This window comes from Hypanus sabinus, chromosome 12 (assembly GCF_030144855.1).
Source record: "Hypanus sabinus isolate sHypSab1 chromosome 12, sHypSab1.hap1, whole genome shotgun sequence".
Lineage (NCBI taxonomy): Eukaryota > Metazoa > Chordata > Chondrichthyes > Myliobatiformes > Dasyatidae > Hypanus > Hypanus sabinus.
This window is the reverse complement of record NC_082717.1, coordinates 53,230,370-53,248,634: the sequence shown is the minus strand read 5'-3', so window position 1 is coordinate 53,248,634 and position 18,265 is coordinate 53,230,370. Positions and strand designations below refer to the sequence as shown.

The 18,265-nt window shown below is 41.9% G+C and overlaps 1 protein-coding gene across 3 annotated transcripts in view; it reads left to right on the top strand.

Annotated features, from left to right (window-relative positions):
- Positions 1–18,265, top strand: part of LOC132402877 (proteasome activator complex subunit 4-like) — a 130,775-nt gene that overhangs the window by 39,732 nt on the left and 72,778 nt on the right. For all 3 annotated transcript variants that reach the window (XR_009515117.1, XM_059985925.1, XM_059985924.1), the window contains 7 exons: positions 3,801–4,066; positions 7,821–8,007; positions 8,255–8,348; positions 9,041–9,101; positions 15,031–15,181; positions 16,619–16,717; positions 17,689–17,758. Coding sequence is in view for 2 of the 3 variants with exons in the window: in XM_059985925.1 (XP_059841908.1) it covers positions 3,801–4,066; positions 7,821–8,007; positions 8,255–8,348; positions 9,041–9,101; positions 15,031–15,181; positions 16,619–16,717; positions 17,689–17,758 (928 nt within the window). In the remaining variant the exon portion in view is untranslated. The remainder of the gene's footprint in view (positions 1–3,800; positions 4,067–7,820; positions 8,008–8,254; positions 8,349–9,040; positions 9,102–15,030; positions 15,182–16,618; positions 16,718–17,688; positions 17,759–18,265) is intronic.

Sequence of the window (18,265 nt, the reverse complement as noted above, 5' to 3'; positions counted from 1 at the left end):
TCTGGCCCATTCACTGACCTGCCTGCTGTCCGTGCCAAACAAACCTGCTGGAGACCATCCGGACAGTTGTCCGGATGGAGGGGTGCGCCAAGTTATGAATGGAGTCGAAAACAAGGTGCCGGGACGACGTGACGGGGCTGGCCGGTGGCGACGTCACAAAGTAGGGCCCTCTCACCTGGGCCTATTGGGAGGTCCTGGAGCTGCAAACCGGAGACTGCGGTCTGTAACTCGGGATCTCCTCGTCTGCCTGCTGTGCCTCTGCCAGCGCTTCAAAGTCTACCCCTTGGGAAAGGGCATGAATGTTAGGGCGAGAAAGCGCATCCGCCACGACATTGTCCTTACCCGAGATGTGCCGGACGTCCGTCGTGTATTCAGAGACGTAGGACAGATGGCGCTGCTGGCAGGACGACCAGGGATCGGACACCTTCGTGAACGTAAAGGTAAGCGGTTTGTGGTCCGTGAACACGGTGAAGGGCCTACCTTCTAAGAAGTACCTGAAATGCCAGATTGCCAGGTATAGTGCCAACAGTTCCCGGTCGAAAGCACTGTATTTGAGCTTGGGTGGCCGCAGGTGTTTGCTGAAAAACACCAGGGGTTGCCAGCGACCTGCGATGAGCTGCTCCAGTACCCCACCGACTGCCGTGTTAGATGTGTCCACTGTGAGGGCGGTAGGGACGTCCATTCTGGGGTGCACTAGCATTGCGGCATTCGCCAAGGCTTCCTTCGTTTGAATGAAAGTGGCGGCGGACTCCTCATCCCAGGTAATGTCCTTGCCCTTACCCGACATCAGGGCTACCAGGGGGCGCATGATCCGGGCAGCTGAAGGGAGGAAGCGGTGGTAGAAATTGACCATACCTACGAATTCCTGAAGGCCTTTGATCGTGGTGGGTTGGAGCAAATGGCGGACCGCATCTACCATAGCGGGCAGAGGGGTTGCCCTGTCTATAGTAATCCTGTGGCCCAGGAAGTCAATGGTGTCGAGCCCGAACTGGCATTTGGCCGGGTTGATTGTTAGACTGTATTCACTTAGCCGGGCATAGAGTTGACGGAGGTGGGACAGATGCTCCTGACGACTGCTACTGGCTATGAGGATGTCATCCAAGTAGATGAACGCGAAGTCCAGGTCCCATCCCACCACGTCCACTAACCGCTGAAACGTCTGTGTGGCATTCTTCAGGCCAAACGGCATGCGGAGGAACTCGAAAAGGCCAAACGGGGTGATGAGAGCTGTTTTGGGAACGTCTTCCGGATGCATCGGGATTTGATGGTATCCTCGGACAAGGTCTACATTGGAGAAGATCCGTGTGCCGTGCAGGTTTGCTGCAAAGTCCTGAATGTGTGGCACAGGGTAGCGGTCCGGTGTGGTAGCCTCGTTCAGCCTGCGGTAGTCGCCTCATGGTCTCCAGCCCCCTGTCACTTTGGGCACCATGTGCAGGGGGAGGCCCATGGGCTCTCGGACCGCCGTATGATCCCCAATTCCTCCATCCTCTTGAACTCCTTCGACAGTCGGAGCTTGTCCGGGGGAAGCAGCCGAGCACGGGCGTGGATGGGTGGTCCCTGGGCCGGGATGTGGTGCTGTACGCCGTGTTGGGGCATGGCTGCCGTGAACTGCGGTGCCAGAACCGATGGGAAATCCGCCAGGACCCTGGTGAAGTCGTTGTCGGACAGCTTGATGGAGTCGAGGTGAGGGGCTGGCAACTGGGCTGCACCCAGGGAGAACATCTGAAAGGTCTCAGTGTGTTACCAGTCTCTTCCTGGGCAGGTCGACCAGTAGGCTGTGAGTCCGCAAAATATCCGCACCCAGAAGCGTTTGGGCTACGGCGGCCAGTGTGAAGTCCCACGTGAACTGGCTGGAGCCGAACTGTAGCTGCACCTGATGGGTGCCATAGGTCCTTACTGTGCTGCCGTTCACGGCCCTCGGGGGGACCCGGTGCCCTGTTGCAGGTGTCGTAACTCGTCGGAGGTAAGACGCTGATCTCGGCACCGGTGTTGACCAAAAAACAGCGTCCCGACCGCTGGTCCCACACATACAGGAGGCAATCCCGAAGGCCAGCCACTGTAGCCATCAGCAGCGGCTGGCCCTGGCCTTTCCCGGGAACTGGCAGGGCGGGCAACAACGGCGGGCTTCTGCACCCCACCGCTGGTGGTAGAAGCACCATTGTTCGTTGGTCTCCCCACCCCTGCCTCTGAGGTTAGCGGGCTCTGCGGCTGGGCCTGGACTGGTTTGCTGCTGGGAGCGTGGCCTGGTGATCTGTGTGACGGATGCCCCACTCACCTTCTTGGCGTTCCACAGCAAATTCGTCCGGGCTGCCACCGTCCGGGGGTCGCTGAAATCCGCGTTGGACAGCAGCAGGCGTATGTCCTCGGGCAGCTGCTCCAGGAATGCCTGCTCAAACATGAGGCAGGGTGTGTGTCCGTCGGCCAGAGACAACATCTCATTCATTAAAGCCGAAGGAGGTCTGTCTCCCAAGCCATCCAGGTGCAGTAAATGGGCAGCTCGCTCACGCCGTGAGAGTCCAAAAGTCCTTAGGAGCAGGGCTTTGAATTTAGTGTACTTGCCGTCTGCTGGGGGAGACTGTACGAACTCCACAACCTGGGCTGCTGTGTTCTGGTCGAGGGAACTCACCACGTAGTAGTAACGTGTCTTCCGAGGTTATCTGCCGAACGTGGAATTGGGCTTCTGCTTGCTGGAACCATAGGTGAGGTGGCAGCGCCCAGAAGCTTGGCAGTTTCAACGAAACCGCATGAACAGATGCGGCATCGGTCATCTCCGGTCCAAAAGTCGTTTGGACAGTCAGGGTCACCAATTGTAGCGGCGTGCTACACGCAGCGCTAAAATAATGACACGGAGTCGGTAAACTGCAATTAAAGATGATTTTATTCGAACTTCACAGCCTTGCTTTAAAGCCTCCCTCATCCCTCCCTCCCTGGGCGCGGATGCTCCAAGGGACACGTACTCACAAACCCCCTCAGGCTTTTTTCCCTTTGTTGTGGACCTGGCCTTTGTGCCTGCACACTGGCTATTTGTGAGCCGGTTCGAGTGCGCTAGGAAGTGGGTCGTCACAAGGCCATGATTAAAAGGTTTATTGATGTAGATTAATTTCAAGAAATTCTGGAATTCTCTGAAAATTAGATTAATTTATCTTTTATTTTTAGTTTTTCTGGTGTTTTGTACCTCTGTGATCAACTAAATTCTAAATAGCATATCACAGTTGTTTAGCTTTGATACAATAATTATGAAGTTTCAGCACAGTAAGTAGGAGATTTCACTTGTTTTTGCTGGTATTGGAAGTACAAGCTCTGTTTCAGAATTAACAATTGCTCTTTCATTTTCTCATTTTCCCAGTGTTCTTTTAATATATGTAATATTCAAGAACGTTATAAATTCTTCTTTATAATGTTCAAGTATTAGGACATTATAAGGGGCAAAATACAGAAATTAAAATGGAATTGAGTTACACAAGTCAATGACATTCATTGTGTATTATATATTGGGATGGACGTATTCAATTGCTATTCAATGCATTATGTGCATTAACTCTGTTCATAAAGTTCCAGGTTGTATTCATCATTGCAATTTGTTAATTAAATTTTTTTGGTTGACCCAATGAAAGATGTATTTTTGAGTTCAATGGATATTTTTAATCAAAACTTTTTTGGCATAGTGTATTAACAGCTCTTGTATTTCCTCCTTTTCCCTCTTCCCACTCCATTACTCTTTCCCCTGTCCTGCCCTCTTCCTTCTATATCATATCCTTCCCACAGTTGTTGGTCATTAATGAGCTCCTTTTTTGTAACAGATGAAACTGATGAAGTTGATACAACGTCTACCTACCAGTGTTGTTAGAAGACTACACAGAGAACGGTATAAAAAGCCAACATGGTTAAACACTGTACCAGACAGCCACAAACTGACAGAACAAGACATTACTGATTTTGTGGAAAGCATTAAACAGCCTGTAGTGCTTGCTATGTTCAGTAAAATTGGAAGTCTTGAGGCTGCTCAGGCTCTTCAAAATCTTGCTCTGATGCGACCAGAGCTTGTCATCCCCCCAGTGCTTGAAAAGTAAGTAATAGCTTGGGGTTTTCATGTTTAGTTCCTACTGTTGGCTTCGTTAAATGTATAACATTTGGGGAAATTAGTGAAGTGATGCTGTCATGAGTGTTTTTTGAAATCTGGTCTAACTATCTTGGGGGTAAATAGAATAACTTTGGAATGTAGTTAAATTTTATGCTTTAAAAACAGATTGCTGTATTTTGGCAAAATTGCTGCTGCCTGGTTGTGAGCATAATGATAGAGTACTACAGCACAGAAACTGTCTTCAGCCCATCTAGTTTATGCCAATTTGGTCTTCTAGTCCCTTCTACCTGCACCCATGCATTCTGAGTGAAGAAGTTACCCCTCAGATTTCCCTTAAGTATTTCACCTTTCACCCTAAACCTATGCTCTAGTACTTGTCTCACACAATTTGAGGAGGAAAGGCCTATAAAAGAGATGGGATCTTTCACTCGCAGGCAAGTTTTAAACAGTAACTTGTAAGGAAAACTTTTGTGAAATTTAAAGATTAAGTTGTGGGACGATGGTAGCAAATTATTTGTCCAGAAATAAAGCCCACTAATGAGAGGTGTAGTCTATTCATTATTTTGTGTTACTAAACTGACAAGTTGCATTAATTGAATTGAGAGTGTCCAGTTGTAACTGTTCATTTGTTTTTCAGTAAATAATTTTCAGAATTAGTACATGGTTGTGTTTAATCAGCCATTTTAATGTGTCTTCAAAAATCTTGAAAGCATTACATCAGTGTGTGGTGCACTGAATGGTGTGCCATACTGTAAATGGTCATTAAAGGAGAATATTTAAAGAAAAATCTAAGCCTGCAACACTGGCTTCAGACAGTTATATATATATTGTTATAGTTGCAAGAAAAAGTTTGTGAAACCTTTGCAACTACCTGGTTTTCTGCATTACTTATTCATAAAATGTGGTCTGAGTTTCATCTATAAGTCACAATAATAAACAAACACAATCTGCCTGAACTAATAACACAAACAATTGCACTACTTCACGTCAATATTGAGTACATCATTTAAACTAGTGGTCACCAACCTTTTTAAGCCCAAGATCCCCTACCTCAGTGTCAGTGAAAGGCGAGATTGACCCCAGATTGATTAGTCACAGGCATGTGCACTGGGGCAGAAAAGACCGGTAGTAAAGCCCCACAACCCGGAAGTAGAAATAATGCATAAATATCCGGGGTACCCACCGTTTTTTTTGCACTGTGGACTGGTTTAATATTGACAATATTCTTGTGGACTGGCCAATGGGGGGCAGGGGGGTGTTAAACACAACGGGAATACGGCGATACTTGAAGCAGGTTCCTTCTGTCCAGTCTATTCTGCCGTTTAGGTTTTGCGGCTCTCGGCATTTAGCTGCTCTCCCGCATTGCTCACTTTTTTCTGCTGAAAAAACTCAGCGGGTTCGTCTTTAAGTGCAGAGTGCTTGGACCCAGGGTACCAAAGCGGTTTTGAGGGCTTCATTGCCTCGTTAGACAGCCTCCAGGCTCGAACTCCAGCCTCCCGCCCACCCGCCATCAGATGCCTTGGCCAGGTGCAGCTGGTCGTGGGTGGGGTGAGAGGACAGGGTCAGGGCCGGAGGTCCCTGTGCCGGGGCCGTGGAGGTCGCAATCCGGAGAGAGTGACCAACCAGGCGAGGAGTGCGACAGGCCCGCGCCTGCCCCCCCTTATAGGAACTATCGGCCTATAAAAGTGTGGCTCGAGGGATGACTTTCAGTAGATCGCAACAAGGTAGCTGCTCTGCTACTTATGAAACCTTAAGCCCGAATTAGGTCATCTGCGAATATTTTAGCACTGGGTTCCCCACGAGCATTCGGTGTGCTAAACAGGTTTAGAGGTGGTGCCCATCTGTCCGTGCTCCGGGCCAGTAGCATCAGTGGTTCTTACCAGCCACGCTCTGGGCCAGTAGCATTGGCGGTTCTCACCGGCCGTGCGAGGCGAACACTGCGTTTAGGCGACTGATGACCTCGCGTGAGTTCATGTTCAACAGTGGCTGTGACAGGGAATGAGGAAAGGTGCAACTGACTTATATTGTTTCCTCGCAGCCCGGTGGTTGGGGATCACTGAAGTACACTGTGTAGTGTGGGGGAGCTATGCGCATGTGCACTGGGCAGAAAGAACGGAACTAAAACCCGCAACCCGGAAACAATCTCTCAACAGTATTTGTGTATTTATTTTTCATTTTTTTTCGGGATCTACTGGGAAAGTCTCAAAGATTGACCAGTTGATCGCGATCGATGGTTGGCGACCACTAATTTAAACAATCACAGTCTAGGTTCAAGGTATGTGAACCTCTCGGGCAATGCCTTCTACAAAAGCTATTTGGAGTCAAGTATTCCAGTCAATGAGATGAGATTAGAGTTGTGGGTTAGTGGTGCTCTACCCTGTTTTTAAAAAAAAAAGACTACAAAGTCAAGTTACTGACAGAGCCTGCTCTTCTCCAGGAAGGTGTGTTTATGTGCACCATGCCTTAATCAAAACAACTTTCTGAGGGTCTTAGAAGAATTGTAGAGGTGTATGAAGCTGGGAAAGGCTACTAAAGCATTTTGAAAGATCTGCGTGTTAATCAGTCCACAGTAAGAGAAATCGGCTACAAATGGAGGAAATTCAGTACTGTTGCTAATATCGCTAGGAGTGGGCGTCCTGCAAAGATTGCACCAAGGGCACAACATGCAAAGCTGAAGGAGGTGAGAAAGGGTAACAACAAAAGACCTGCAGAAATCTTTAAACCTGCTAAAGTCTCTGTTCATGTGTCCACTACAAGAAAAACACTGAAGAAGAATGGTCTTCATGGAAGGGCACTTTGGAGGAAACCACTGCTCTCCAAAAAAACTCAGAGTAAACCATCAATAGAAGAAAGTCTGTGTTTTGTGATGGCCAAGTCAGAATCTAGATCTTAGCCCAATTGAGATGCTGTGGCATGACCTGAAGAGGGCTGTTCATGCAAGATATCCCAGAAATATTGATGAACTAAAACAGTTTTTTTTGTGGAGGAATGGTCTAAAACTCGTCCTTACCATTGTGCAAGTCTGGTCAGTAGCTATAGGAAATGTTTGGTGGAGGGTATTGCTACTAAAGGAAGTTCTACCAGTTATTAAATACAAAGGCTGACAAACTTTTTCCAACCTGTACCGTGAATGATTAAACAATGTGTAAAAGGATCTAGTGCTTTCCCGGCTTATATGATGAATAAATTCTTTTTGGGCTTCAAACTAGGTAAAGGTATTGATTATAACTGACATCTCAATGACAGACTACCATCTTCTTTATTCATCCCTGAAGAACGTGGCAGAGCTTGTCACCGAAACATTGGTTATAATCGATACCCTTACCTGGCTTGAAGCCCAAGAAGGGCTTATTCGTGATTAAGCAATGAGTTCAATAAAGACATGAAAAGTACAATTGTTAGTGTGTTATTAGTTTAGACAGATTGTGCTTATCTATTATTGTGACTTGAATGAAGATCAGATGACATTTTATGAATAATTAATGATAAAAAAACAGGTAATTGCAAAGGGTTCACAGACTTTTTCTTACAACTATATATGTAAGGAACCATGTGGTCACCTGCTCCATCTTGGAAATTTGCTTAAACTCTCAAATGTGATGAAATTTATCATTGTGCTTAGTTATGATAACTCAACTTTATTTCTTTGTGTTATATTTGTTCACAACTTGCAAGATCTGTGTTATTTTTGAAATGCTGCATTTAAATAACTATACTCCATTTATTTCCTACCTTTTAGAACCTATCCTGCGTTGCAGACTTTAACAGAGCCTCACCAACTTACAGCGACACTGAGCTGTGTGATTGGAGTTGCTCGCAGCTTGGTATCAGGAGGCAGGTGGTTCCCAGAAGGCCCAACGCATATGCTTCCTCTATTAATGAGAGCTCTACCTGGGGTGGATCCAAATGATTTTAGCAAATGCATGGTATATTATACTTTGTTCTTAGATTTGTGAATAAACAAATGTAAAGTTACATATTTACCAAGGTGGTTTTATTTTAACCAGATGTGGATGATGAATTGTTGACATTTTTCATTGACGATTGGGTATCATACATACTATACTCTCATCACATTAATGTTCTATATTTTCAGTATGATATTAATACATGGATAGCATTTTGGTTTCAGTGTTGTAAACTGAACTTGTATCATACCTTATTTCCATGCAGATCACCTTCCAGTTTATAGCCACGTTTTCTACTCTTGTGCCTTTGGTTGACTGTTCATCTATTTTGCAAGAGAGAAATGACCTCTCTGAGGTAGGTTTGTTCAATAAATTTTAACAACAAGCTTTCTCCTTTAAAATTGCAATTTAATAAAAGCACTGATAAAGTCAATGAACATAGACATTATAGCATTTAAGCAGTTAATAGTTTCTTTCAGCCAAGAAACTAACCATTGTGTTCACACCAGCTTTTTATAGAGCTGTCTTCATAGTTAATTCTTTTCCTTTGATGTTGTCTTTATCTGACAACATTTTACATTTATCTTTGTTCAACTTTAATGCTGGAAAAATAAAAGTACACAGAGGACAGTCAGGATTTGAAAGTAAAAGTGCTTCCCTTTGCTCTGTTGAGGCTGAGTTATGCTGAGTTTTTCCAACATTTTATGTGTATTGCTTGGATTTCCAGCATCTACAATTTTCTCTTGTGTGTGATGGTATATGGAAATTCACAGGTTGGGTTGAGACGACTTTTAAAGTTTAAAAAAAAATTATTGTTATTCTTAACAATTCTGGTTTGATGAATTTTCTTTTGGCTGGGCTACTTGCATGGATCTGTAGCTCAGCAAAAGTCGGCTTCTTCATATGCAGAAGAACCTGGACAGAAAATTAAGAGGTTGGGAGGCAAAAGACAATTATTAGCATCATCATTTTCATTTAACTGAAATCAGAAAATCATTGATACTATAGTTTCTGTTGAAATAATATTGGTGCCCTTTTCTGTTTTAGGTAGAAAAGCAACTTTGCTCAGCAACAGCAGAATTTGAAGATTTCGTTCTTCAGTTTATGGACAGGTATTTTTCAAGGGTTCATTTGTTGCTTAATCAATAAAAGGTTCATAGAAATCATTTGCCATTGGAGTTGCTGGGAAAATGTTTATTGTATTTAGTGGATTCTAGTTAATTAGGAAACATCAGGACCAGTACATTTTGGTCTAATTAACAGCTGTTCCAATTAGCTGAAGTTTCATGGAAGTATTAAAAACGCATAATAAGCAAACTACCATTTAACTGAGTAACAAATTGAGTATTTAAATTAAAGAGATAATTAGAACAGGAATAATATAACTACGGTATTATAAAACTGTAGTTCCTAATAGTTATCGATGGAGGAATTCGTCCAGTGTACCTTTCTGTGTTCTTTTAATTGATTACAATTGAACACAATCAGCAGAGACACTTAGTGCAGATAATGGACTGCCTTCATACAGTTCTTTTGATAGTTATATCCCCTTAATCTTCAGTTACATTGAAATTATTGACTATCACCTTTAATGTTACAAATTCTTCATAATTCCTGACTTGTTGAACTAGTAAAATCATTTAACAACATTAGAAAATAGGAAAGCTGAGTGTGGAGCTTTACCTCCAGTCAAGCCAAAGGCATTGTTTTAAGATTTTATGTGCTTGGTCGATATTGTAAAAGCTATAATTAAAATAAATCTTCCTTTAAAAATTGCAAGAATATTTAAGAATGTTTTAAATAAAGCTGTAGGTGAGAAACATCTTCCCATCTCCAGTCTGAGAGTTCTTGTTGAAATTTGGTTCAGACAAGTGTGAGCTGTTGCACTTTGGCAGAGCAAAAGGGATCTGGAAATACAGGTCCATCATTTGTTGAAAATGGTGTCACAGATAGAGGGGGTCATAAAGAAAGTTTTTGGTATATTGGCCTTCATAAATCAATGTATTGTGTGCATGAGATGGGATAGTAAGTGTTCGGCACGGACTAGAAGGCTGGAGATGGCCTGTTTCCATGCTGTAGTTGTTACATGGTTATAATATGTTGAAGTTATATAATATGTTGGTGAGGCCTAATTTGGAGTATTGTGTGCAATTTTGATCACCCACCTACAGGAAAGATTAAAAAATAAGGTTGAAAGAGTACAGAGTACAAATTTGCGAGGATGTTGCCAGGTTTGGAGGACCTGAGTTATAAGGAAAGATTGAATAGGTTAGGACTTTGGTTAGAAGAGTGAGAAGAGATTTGATAGTAGTCTCCAAAATTATGAGGGGTGTAGATTAAGTAAATGCAAGCATGCTTTTTCCTCTGAAGTTTGTTGGGAATACAACCACAGGTCATGGCTAAGGGTGAAAGTGAAGTGATTGTGAGTGTGGAATGGGCAGCCAGCACAAGTGGTGCACATGAGCTCAATTTCAACGTTTAAGTGAAAATGGATAGATACATGGATAGTAGGGATGTGGAGGGCTGTAGTCCTGATGCAGGTCGGAGGGAGTAGGCAGCTTAAATGGTTTTGGCATAGACTTGATGGGCCAAAGGGCCTGTTTCTGTGCTCTACTTCTCCCTAACTTTATGACCGGGGTTTGCACCCTGCCCAAGTAGTGATGAGCAAGGGATTGAAGAGGATTCCTGCAGTGCAATGCAAGATGGAAAGAGGAAAGGCAGATATGTCAGCATGCCAGTTAGCATTTCTCATATGTTTACTGGGACTGTGTCAATCAAGGATTTGTTTGAATTGCAGCTCCTTAACACTTGGAATCAGTGGCCTTTCACATTATATTTTACTTACTGTCCTTGGAAAAGTACAGGGTACAGAGCTATGAGAGATATAATCGTGTTAAGGGCACCATATGGATTTGATAGACTGATGTTCAGGAGGTCCTGAAGAGAGAATTCAGGGAGTTAGGTAAGAAGCTGAAAGGCAGGACCCCTAGGGTAGTAATCTCAGGATTGCTGCCTATGTCACGTGCTCGCGAGTGCAAGAATAGCATGATCTGGCATATTAATGTGTGGCTGAGAGACTGGTGTAGGGGGCAAGGATTTAGATTCTTGGATCATTGGGACCTCTTCTGGGGGAGGTACGACGTACAAAAAGGACGGGTTACACCTGAACCCAAAGGGGTCCAATATCCTAGTGGTCAGATTTAATAGGGAGGATTTAAACAAACTTGGCAGGGGGATGGGAACCGGAATGGTAAGGTTGGGGAAGGGGACAATGGAAATAAATCAAAGATAGTGTGCGACAGAGATTATAGAAAGAATTGGCAGGAGATGAGGCTTAATTACAGCCAGTGGCATGAGTTACAGAGCAACAGAGGCATGGTGCAGTTAAAACAGAAAGCAACAAATGCTGGACTGGGAGTGTTGTATTTGAATGCACACAGCATAAGGAATAAAATGGACGATCTTGAAATTCAGCTACAGATAGGCAATTATGACGTCGTGGCCATCTCTGAAACTTGGCTGTCATTGGGAGCTGAATGTCCAATGATATACAGTATATTGGAAAGATAGGTTAGTAGGCAAGGGGGGTGGTGTGACACTGTGCATAAGAAATAATATTAACTCATTGGAAAGTGATGACATAGGATTGGAAGGTGTAGAGTCTCTATGGGTTGAGTTAAGAAATGGCAAGGATAAAAGGACCCTAATGGCAATTATGTACAGGCCTCCAAACAGCAACCGCAAAATGGATTACAAATTACAGCAGGAGATGGGAAAGGCGTGTCAGAAAGGCAATGTCATGATAATCGGGAATTTTAATATGAAAGTAGATTGGGAAAACCAGGTCAGTACTGGACCTCGAGAGAGAGAGTTTGTAGAATGTCTAAGGGATGGCTTTTTAGAACAGCTTGCTGTTGAGCCCACTGGAAGATACGCTGTGATGTTCAGTGATCCGGAGGTGATAAGAGAGTTTAATGTTAAGGAACCCTTGGGGTTCACAACAGTGTTCACAATATGACTGCGTTCACATTCAAATTTGAGCGGGGAAAAAATAAAATGCAATGTGTCAATATTTCAGTGGAATGGAGGAAGTTACAATGGTACGGAAGGGGAACTAACTGAAGTTGACTGGAAAGGGACATTTGCAGGAAAGACAGAGCAGCAATGGCTGGAGTTTCTGTGAATCTGAGGGAAGTGCAAGACATATATTCCAAATAAGAAGAAATTTTCAAAGGGAAGAAGGACACTACCATGGCTGACAAGTGAATTCAGAGCCAAAGTAAAAGCAAAAGAGAGGGCATACAAGGAAGCCAGAGCTAGTGGGAAGATAGAGGATTGGGGAACTTTTAAAAACTTGCAGAAGGAAACTAAGATGGTCATTCAGAAGGAAAAGATGAATTATGAGAGGAAGCTGATGACTAATATCAAAGAAGATAAAGATACCAAGAGCTTTTTTTAAATTTATAAAGGGTAAAAGAGAATTGAGGGTAGATATAGGACCAATACAAAATGATGCTGGAGATATTGTAATGAGAGATGCAGAGATGGCGGAAGAACTGAATGCGTATTTTGCATCAGTCTTCACAGTGGAAGACGTCTGCAGTATATTGAACATTCAAGAGTGTCAGGGAAGTAAAGTTCGTGCAGTGAAAATTACGACCAAGAAGGTGCTCAGGAAGCTTAATGGTCTGAGGGTAGATAAATCTCCCGGGCCTGATGGAATGCACTCTTGGGTTCTGAAGGAAGTAGCTGGAGAAATTGCAGAGGCATTAACAATAATCTTACAAGAATTGATAGATTCTGGCATTGTACCGGATGACTGGAAAATTGCAAATGTTACTCCACTATTTAAGGAGGGTGGGAGGCAACAGAAAGGAAACTATAGACCTGTTAGCCTGACACAGTGGTTGGGAAGTTGTCGGAATTGATTGTTAGGGATGAGATTCTGGAGTACCTGAAGGCACATGACAAGCAGGCCAAAGTCAGCATGGTTTCCTGAAAGGAAAATCCTGCCTGACTAACCTGTTGCAATTTTTTAAAGGAAATTACAAGCAGGGTAGATAAAGGAGATGTAGTGGGTGTGGTGTACTTGGATTTTCAGAAGGCCTTTGACAAGGTGCCACGCATGAGGCTGCTTAGCAAGATAAGAGCTCATAGAATTACAGGGAAGTTACTAGCGTGGGTGGAGCATTGGCTGGTTGGCAGAAAACAGTGGGAATAAAGGGACGCTATTGTTGCTGGCTGCCGGTTGCCAGTGGAGTTCCACAGAGGTCTGTATTGGGACCACTACTTTATATGATGTATGTCGATGATTTGGACTATGGGATTAATGGATTTGTGGCTAAATTTGCTGATGATGCAAAGATAGGTGGAGGAGCGGGTAGTGTTGAGGAAACAGAGAGCCTGCAGAGAGATTTAGATAGTTCAAGGTAATAGGCAAAGAAGTGACAAATTAAATACAGTGTTGGAAATTGTATGGTTATGCTCTTTGATGGAAGAAATAAACAGGTATGCTATTAGTTAGATGGGAAGAGAATTCAAAATGCAGAGATGCAAAGGGACTTGGGAGTCCTTGTGCAAGATACCTTAAAGGTTAACCTCCAAGTTGAGTTGATTGTGAAGAAAGCGAATGCAATGTTGGCATTCATTTCTAGAGGTATAGAATGTAAGAGCAGGGATGTGATGTTGAGGCTCTATAAGGCACTCGTGAGACCGCACTGAGATTGTGGAGTATTGTGTGCAGTTTTGGGCTCCTTATTTTAGAAAGGATATACTGATATTGGAGAGGGTTCAGAGAAGATTCATGAGAATGATTCTAGGAATGAAAGGATTTTACCATATGAGGAATATCTGACAGCTCTTGGACTGTATTCCCTGGAGTTCAGGAAAATGAGGGACGAACTCATAGAAACATTCCGAATGTTAAAAGGCTTGAATAGATTAGATATAGGAAAGTTATTTCCCATGGTAGGGTACTCTAGGACAAGAGGGCACAACTTCAGGATTAAAGGATGTCCTTTTAGAACAGAGAGATGGAGAAATTACTTCAGTCAGAGAGTGGTAGATCTGTGGAGTTTGTTGCCATGAGCTGCTGTAGAGGCCAAGTCATTGGATGTATGTATTTAAGGCAGAGAGAGAGAGAGTTTCTTGATTAGCCAGGGCATCAAAGGGTATGGGGTGAAAGGTGGGGAGTGGGGATGACTGGAAAAATTGGATCAACCCATGGTTGAATGGTGGAGCAGACGAGATGGGCCAAATGGCCACCTTCTGCTCCTGTAGCTTATGGTCTTATATTAGGACTTTACAGATGAAGACTGCCAAAACGTTCCAACTGGGGTTCACTGGTCTTAAGGGTGATTGGCCCAAAGTACCTTGGGATGGTGAAACAATTTGGTAGAGTATCTTATAAACTGTGTGTACTTTTCCATTTCTGGGGTGGATGTTTGAAGGAGATCTTAGAGTTTTCTATTCTCAAGCCATATCCTTGTTCACTTGGATCCCTGAAGCTTTTCATTTTAATCAGTAACTAATCTTGTATGATCTTGATTTAAATAAGACATTTGGAAACCCAGGTCAATTTCATCATAAGATACATGGAACTCCAAAAATAAACACTATTGGTTTGGCGAAGGTTTTTGAGGTTGTCACCAAGTTTATCTTGCTTTATTTCATTGCTTTATTGCAAAAAAATACTTTGGATATGTAATTACCTTTTTTTTCCCTCTTTTGAATATAGATACTGCATTTAACATAATTTCATTCTAAATGGTAATTAACCACTCCATAATAACAGCCAATGCCTTAAAAATCACTTTCCTCTATTTTCAGTACTTTGGATTAAATACTACCTGTCTTTCATAATTGATTAATTTGTGAGATTTTCGTATTCTCCTCTTACCCACAAGTATACTTGAGTTGAGCTGTGGTTTAGCTATATTTCTAATGGAGAAATTGGGGAAAGATTTTGTTTGCTGAAATGGAATGTGTGAATTGAAATCTGCATATTTTGTTGTGTTTCAATTGTGGTTTATTTGAATTTAGGTGCTTTGCACTGATCGAAATTAGCACTCTGGAACAAACCAGAGAGGAGACAGAAACTGAGAAGATGACTCATGTGGAAAGCTTAGTGGAACTGGGGCTCTCCTCAACTTTCAGTACTATTCTCACACAGTGTTCCAAAGAAATTTTTCAGGTACATGGATTAATATCTACATTATGTTGATAATCTACACTTAGTGGCCACTTTATTAGTACACCTGCTTGTTAATGTAAATATCTAACCAGCCAATCAAGTGGCAGGAAAACAATGCATAAAAACATGCAGACATGGTCAAGAGATTCTGTTGTTCAAAATCAGGGAAGGAATATGATCTAAGTGACTTGATCATGGATTGATTTTTGGTGCCAGATCAGGTACTTTGAGCATCTTAGGACCTGGGATTTTCACACACAACAATCTCTAGAGTTATATGGGGGGAAAATGCTTTGATAATGACAGAGGGGTCAGAGGAGAATAGCCAGACTGAATCAAGATGACAGAAAGGCAACAGTAACTCAAATAACTCATATTACAACAGTGGTGTGCAGAAGAGCATTGCTGAATGCACAACATGTTAACTCTTGAAGTGGATGGGCTACAGCAGCAGAATATCATGACCTTATACTCAGTGAGTACTGCAGTGAGTCTCTTAAATTACCCGCGCATCAAAAGCCACTTCCCTATGGGATATGGGGCTTGGCCTGTGTAAGGAGCATTGCAGTCCCTTTCACTAGCTTCCCTTTAGCTGATGACATCACCGTGCCGGTAGAATTTAACTGTAGCGTGTAATAACCATGAGGTCTCTTTTCGCCATGGACAGGGTAGATGAGGATAGTGCGGAAATGGTTGAAAGAGGGCGGTGCACATTTTAGCTAAGTAGCTACCACGGTGTGTATGTTTAGTATTTGCTTTGTCCTGCCACTTCAGGACTCAGTTTAAATATGTATCTGTAACCAAGTTTAGCTTGAAGAGTTTAATGAATATTTAGTGTCTTTTTTTTTGTCTTGTAAATAAATAGTTATCCTGCTAACCTGATGTCCCATGACGGTACTTGGTGGTGTCACTTTTTTCTGTTTATATTATGTTGGGTGATTGCACCAGTATGAATAATTGATTATTTAGAATAAAATTGACTGCAAAAATATATCTGCAATATAAATTCCAGTTTTTACAAATGCATGTAGGTCACTTTGGAAATTATCACTCATTTAAAACTGAGTGACATGAGGAATTTGCACTTGCCTTGCTCTTCACCCAGTGAGTATTGTAAGATGGTGAGTTTTCGTTGCCTCCTCAACAGCAGATGAGTTGGTTTCAATATTTGTGACTGATATCAAGCTTGCTTTTTAACACTGTGATGTCAATTTGGACATTTTCTGTATGTCTAGATGGGCATCAAGATAGTTATGAATTTGCTTGTTTAACTGAAACATTCCATTGTATAAGGTCTGGAGTCTGGAAAACAACAGAAATTTGTGATAATGTCTTTCTTATATAGTGTATTTGGGGGGAAAGAAAAAGCAAACAAGCAACATGCTTTTGGTGAAATTTTTAAAAAATGTAATAATTGCTTATCCATTATAATTTTAGGTTGCTTTGGACAAGGTGTTTAATTTTGCTACAACTAATATTTTTGAAACTCGAGTGGCTGGCAGGATGGTGGCAGACATGTGCCGGGCAGCATCTAAGGTATTGGATTTCTAGAATTCGTATGATGGACATATGGCTGAAAATGTGATATAACATTTTGAACATTTATTCATTGTAAGATGCATTTAAAAACTAAAATTACACGATTGGTTTTGAAGTATTTGAATAGGATGTAATTAAGTTGCTGAAAGAGATGCTGAGTTAAATTTAAGTCCTGGAAGTATCTGTTCAAGGCAACCTTTTTTTAAAAACTTTTTTGAATTTAAAGCTGAGGTAGGTAACATGAAAAATAACTTTAGTATTCATGTTTTTCAAACCAAAACTGGATTCCAATATCAGTTATTTGTTCCTGTATATTTAAGCTAATTCCTTATCCTGCCTATTCAGGTTTTAAGTCTATTGCCGAGATAGATTCATTCTACATTTGGTTATCATCCTCCCTGTTGCCCCTCAAAATTCCTTTGTCAGCCATTACCTAACTCTGCTACACTTAGCCTTGATTAGATAGGATCTGCTTCTTTTTTTGTTCTTATAGAAGTGTTCCATTATGAGACTGCTATTAAATGCTACTGAAGATTTTATAAGAGTGCTTTTGAGTCATTTGCATATTTTTTCTATGTGACGAAAACTGCATTTCATCTTTATTTCATAGGATGTTATTGCATGGTATAGAAAGCCATTCAGTACATGATTTTTTTTATCCAGATAAATTACACATCACTGCAGCATTTGTGATTTTTGCATAGCTTTTGTTCTTTGAATAGTTTGCTGAACACCCAAAAGGATTTTTCCAAATATTTACAGTGATCCAAGGCAACTTTGCTGATTGTTTGTTCTGTTATTCTAGTTGTTCCAAATGTGCATTCAGTGGGGGTTCCATGATTAAAATAATGCTTGGTATTTTTATATGGAATTGTTTGAGAAGCCCTGTACTTCGTCATTATATCCCTGTTATGTAAAAACATTCAAATGTGATATGCTCTGGAATTGACTGTTACTTTTTTTTCTAGTGTCGACCCGCCACAGCTTTGAAACAATTTGTGCCACATTGCTGCAACGTAATAGGTCAACTAACCATCAGTAAGCATTGCAGCTTTAACATAATGGTGACTGTAACCATATGATTTAATGGTGAAATTAAACATTTAATCTCAAGTATTGTAAAGTTTATTATAAATTGGTATGAAGAATAATAGATCCTGGTATAAATTGCTTGAAGATCAGTGCAAACGTGGTTTAGCAGAGATATTTAGCATGTATTCAATTCCTTTCCTGCTTCAAGGAAGCATCTCAATTGAAGAGAGCATCTTTGTAGCCCTAAGCCTCTTATTGCCAGAGATTTCCACTACCGATTCTATTTTATTTTGAGATTTCAGTTCATGCTGTGATAACAGAAAAATTTTTAAATTATAGAATGAAAGCACTTAAATATTGGTTCTGTATCAATGTTAGCCTTACTAATATTTTGAAATGTTTTGCTTGGGTTGTTGACCCTTTTACTCCATATTCTCTTCAATTTTGTTTTGGTACTATTTTATTTTTTTAACTTTATGTTTAAACTTGTTTGTTTTCAGTTTTTACTGTGGT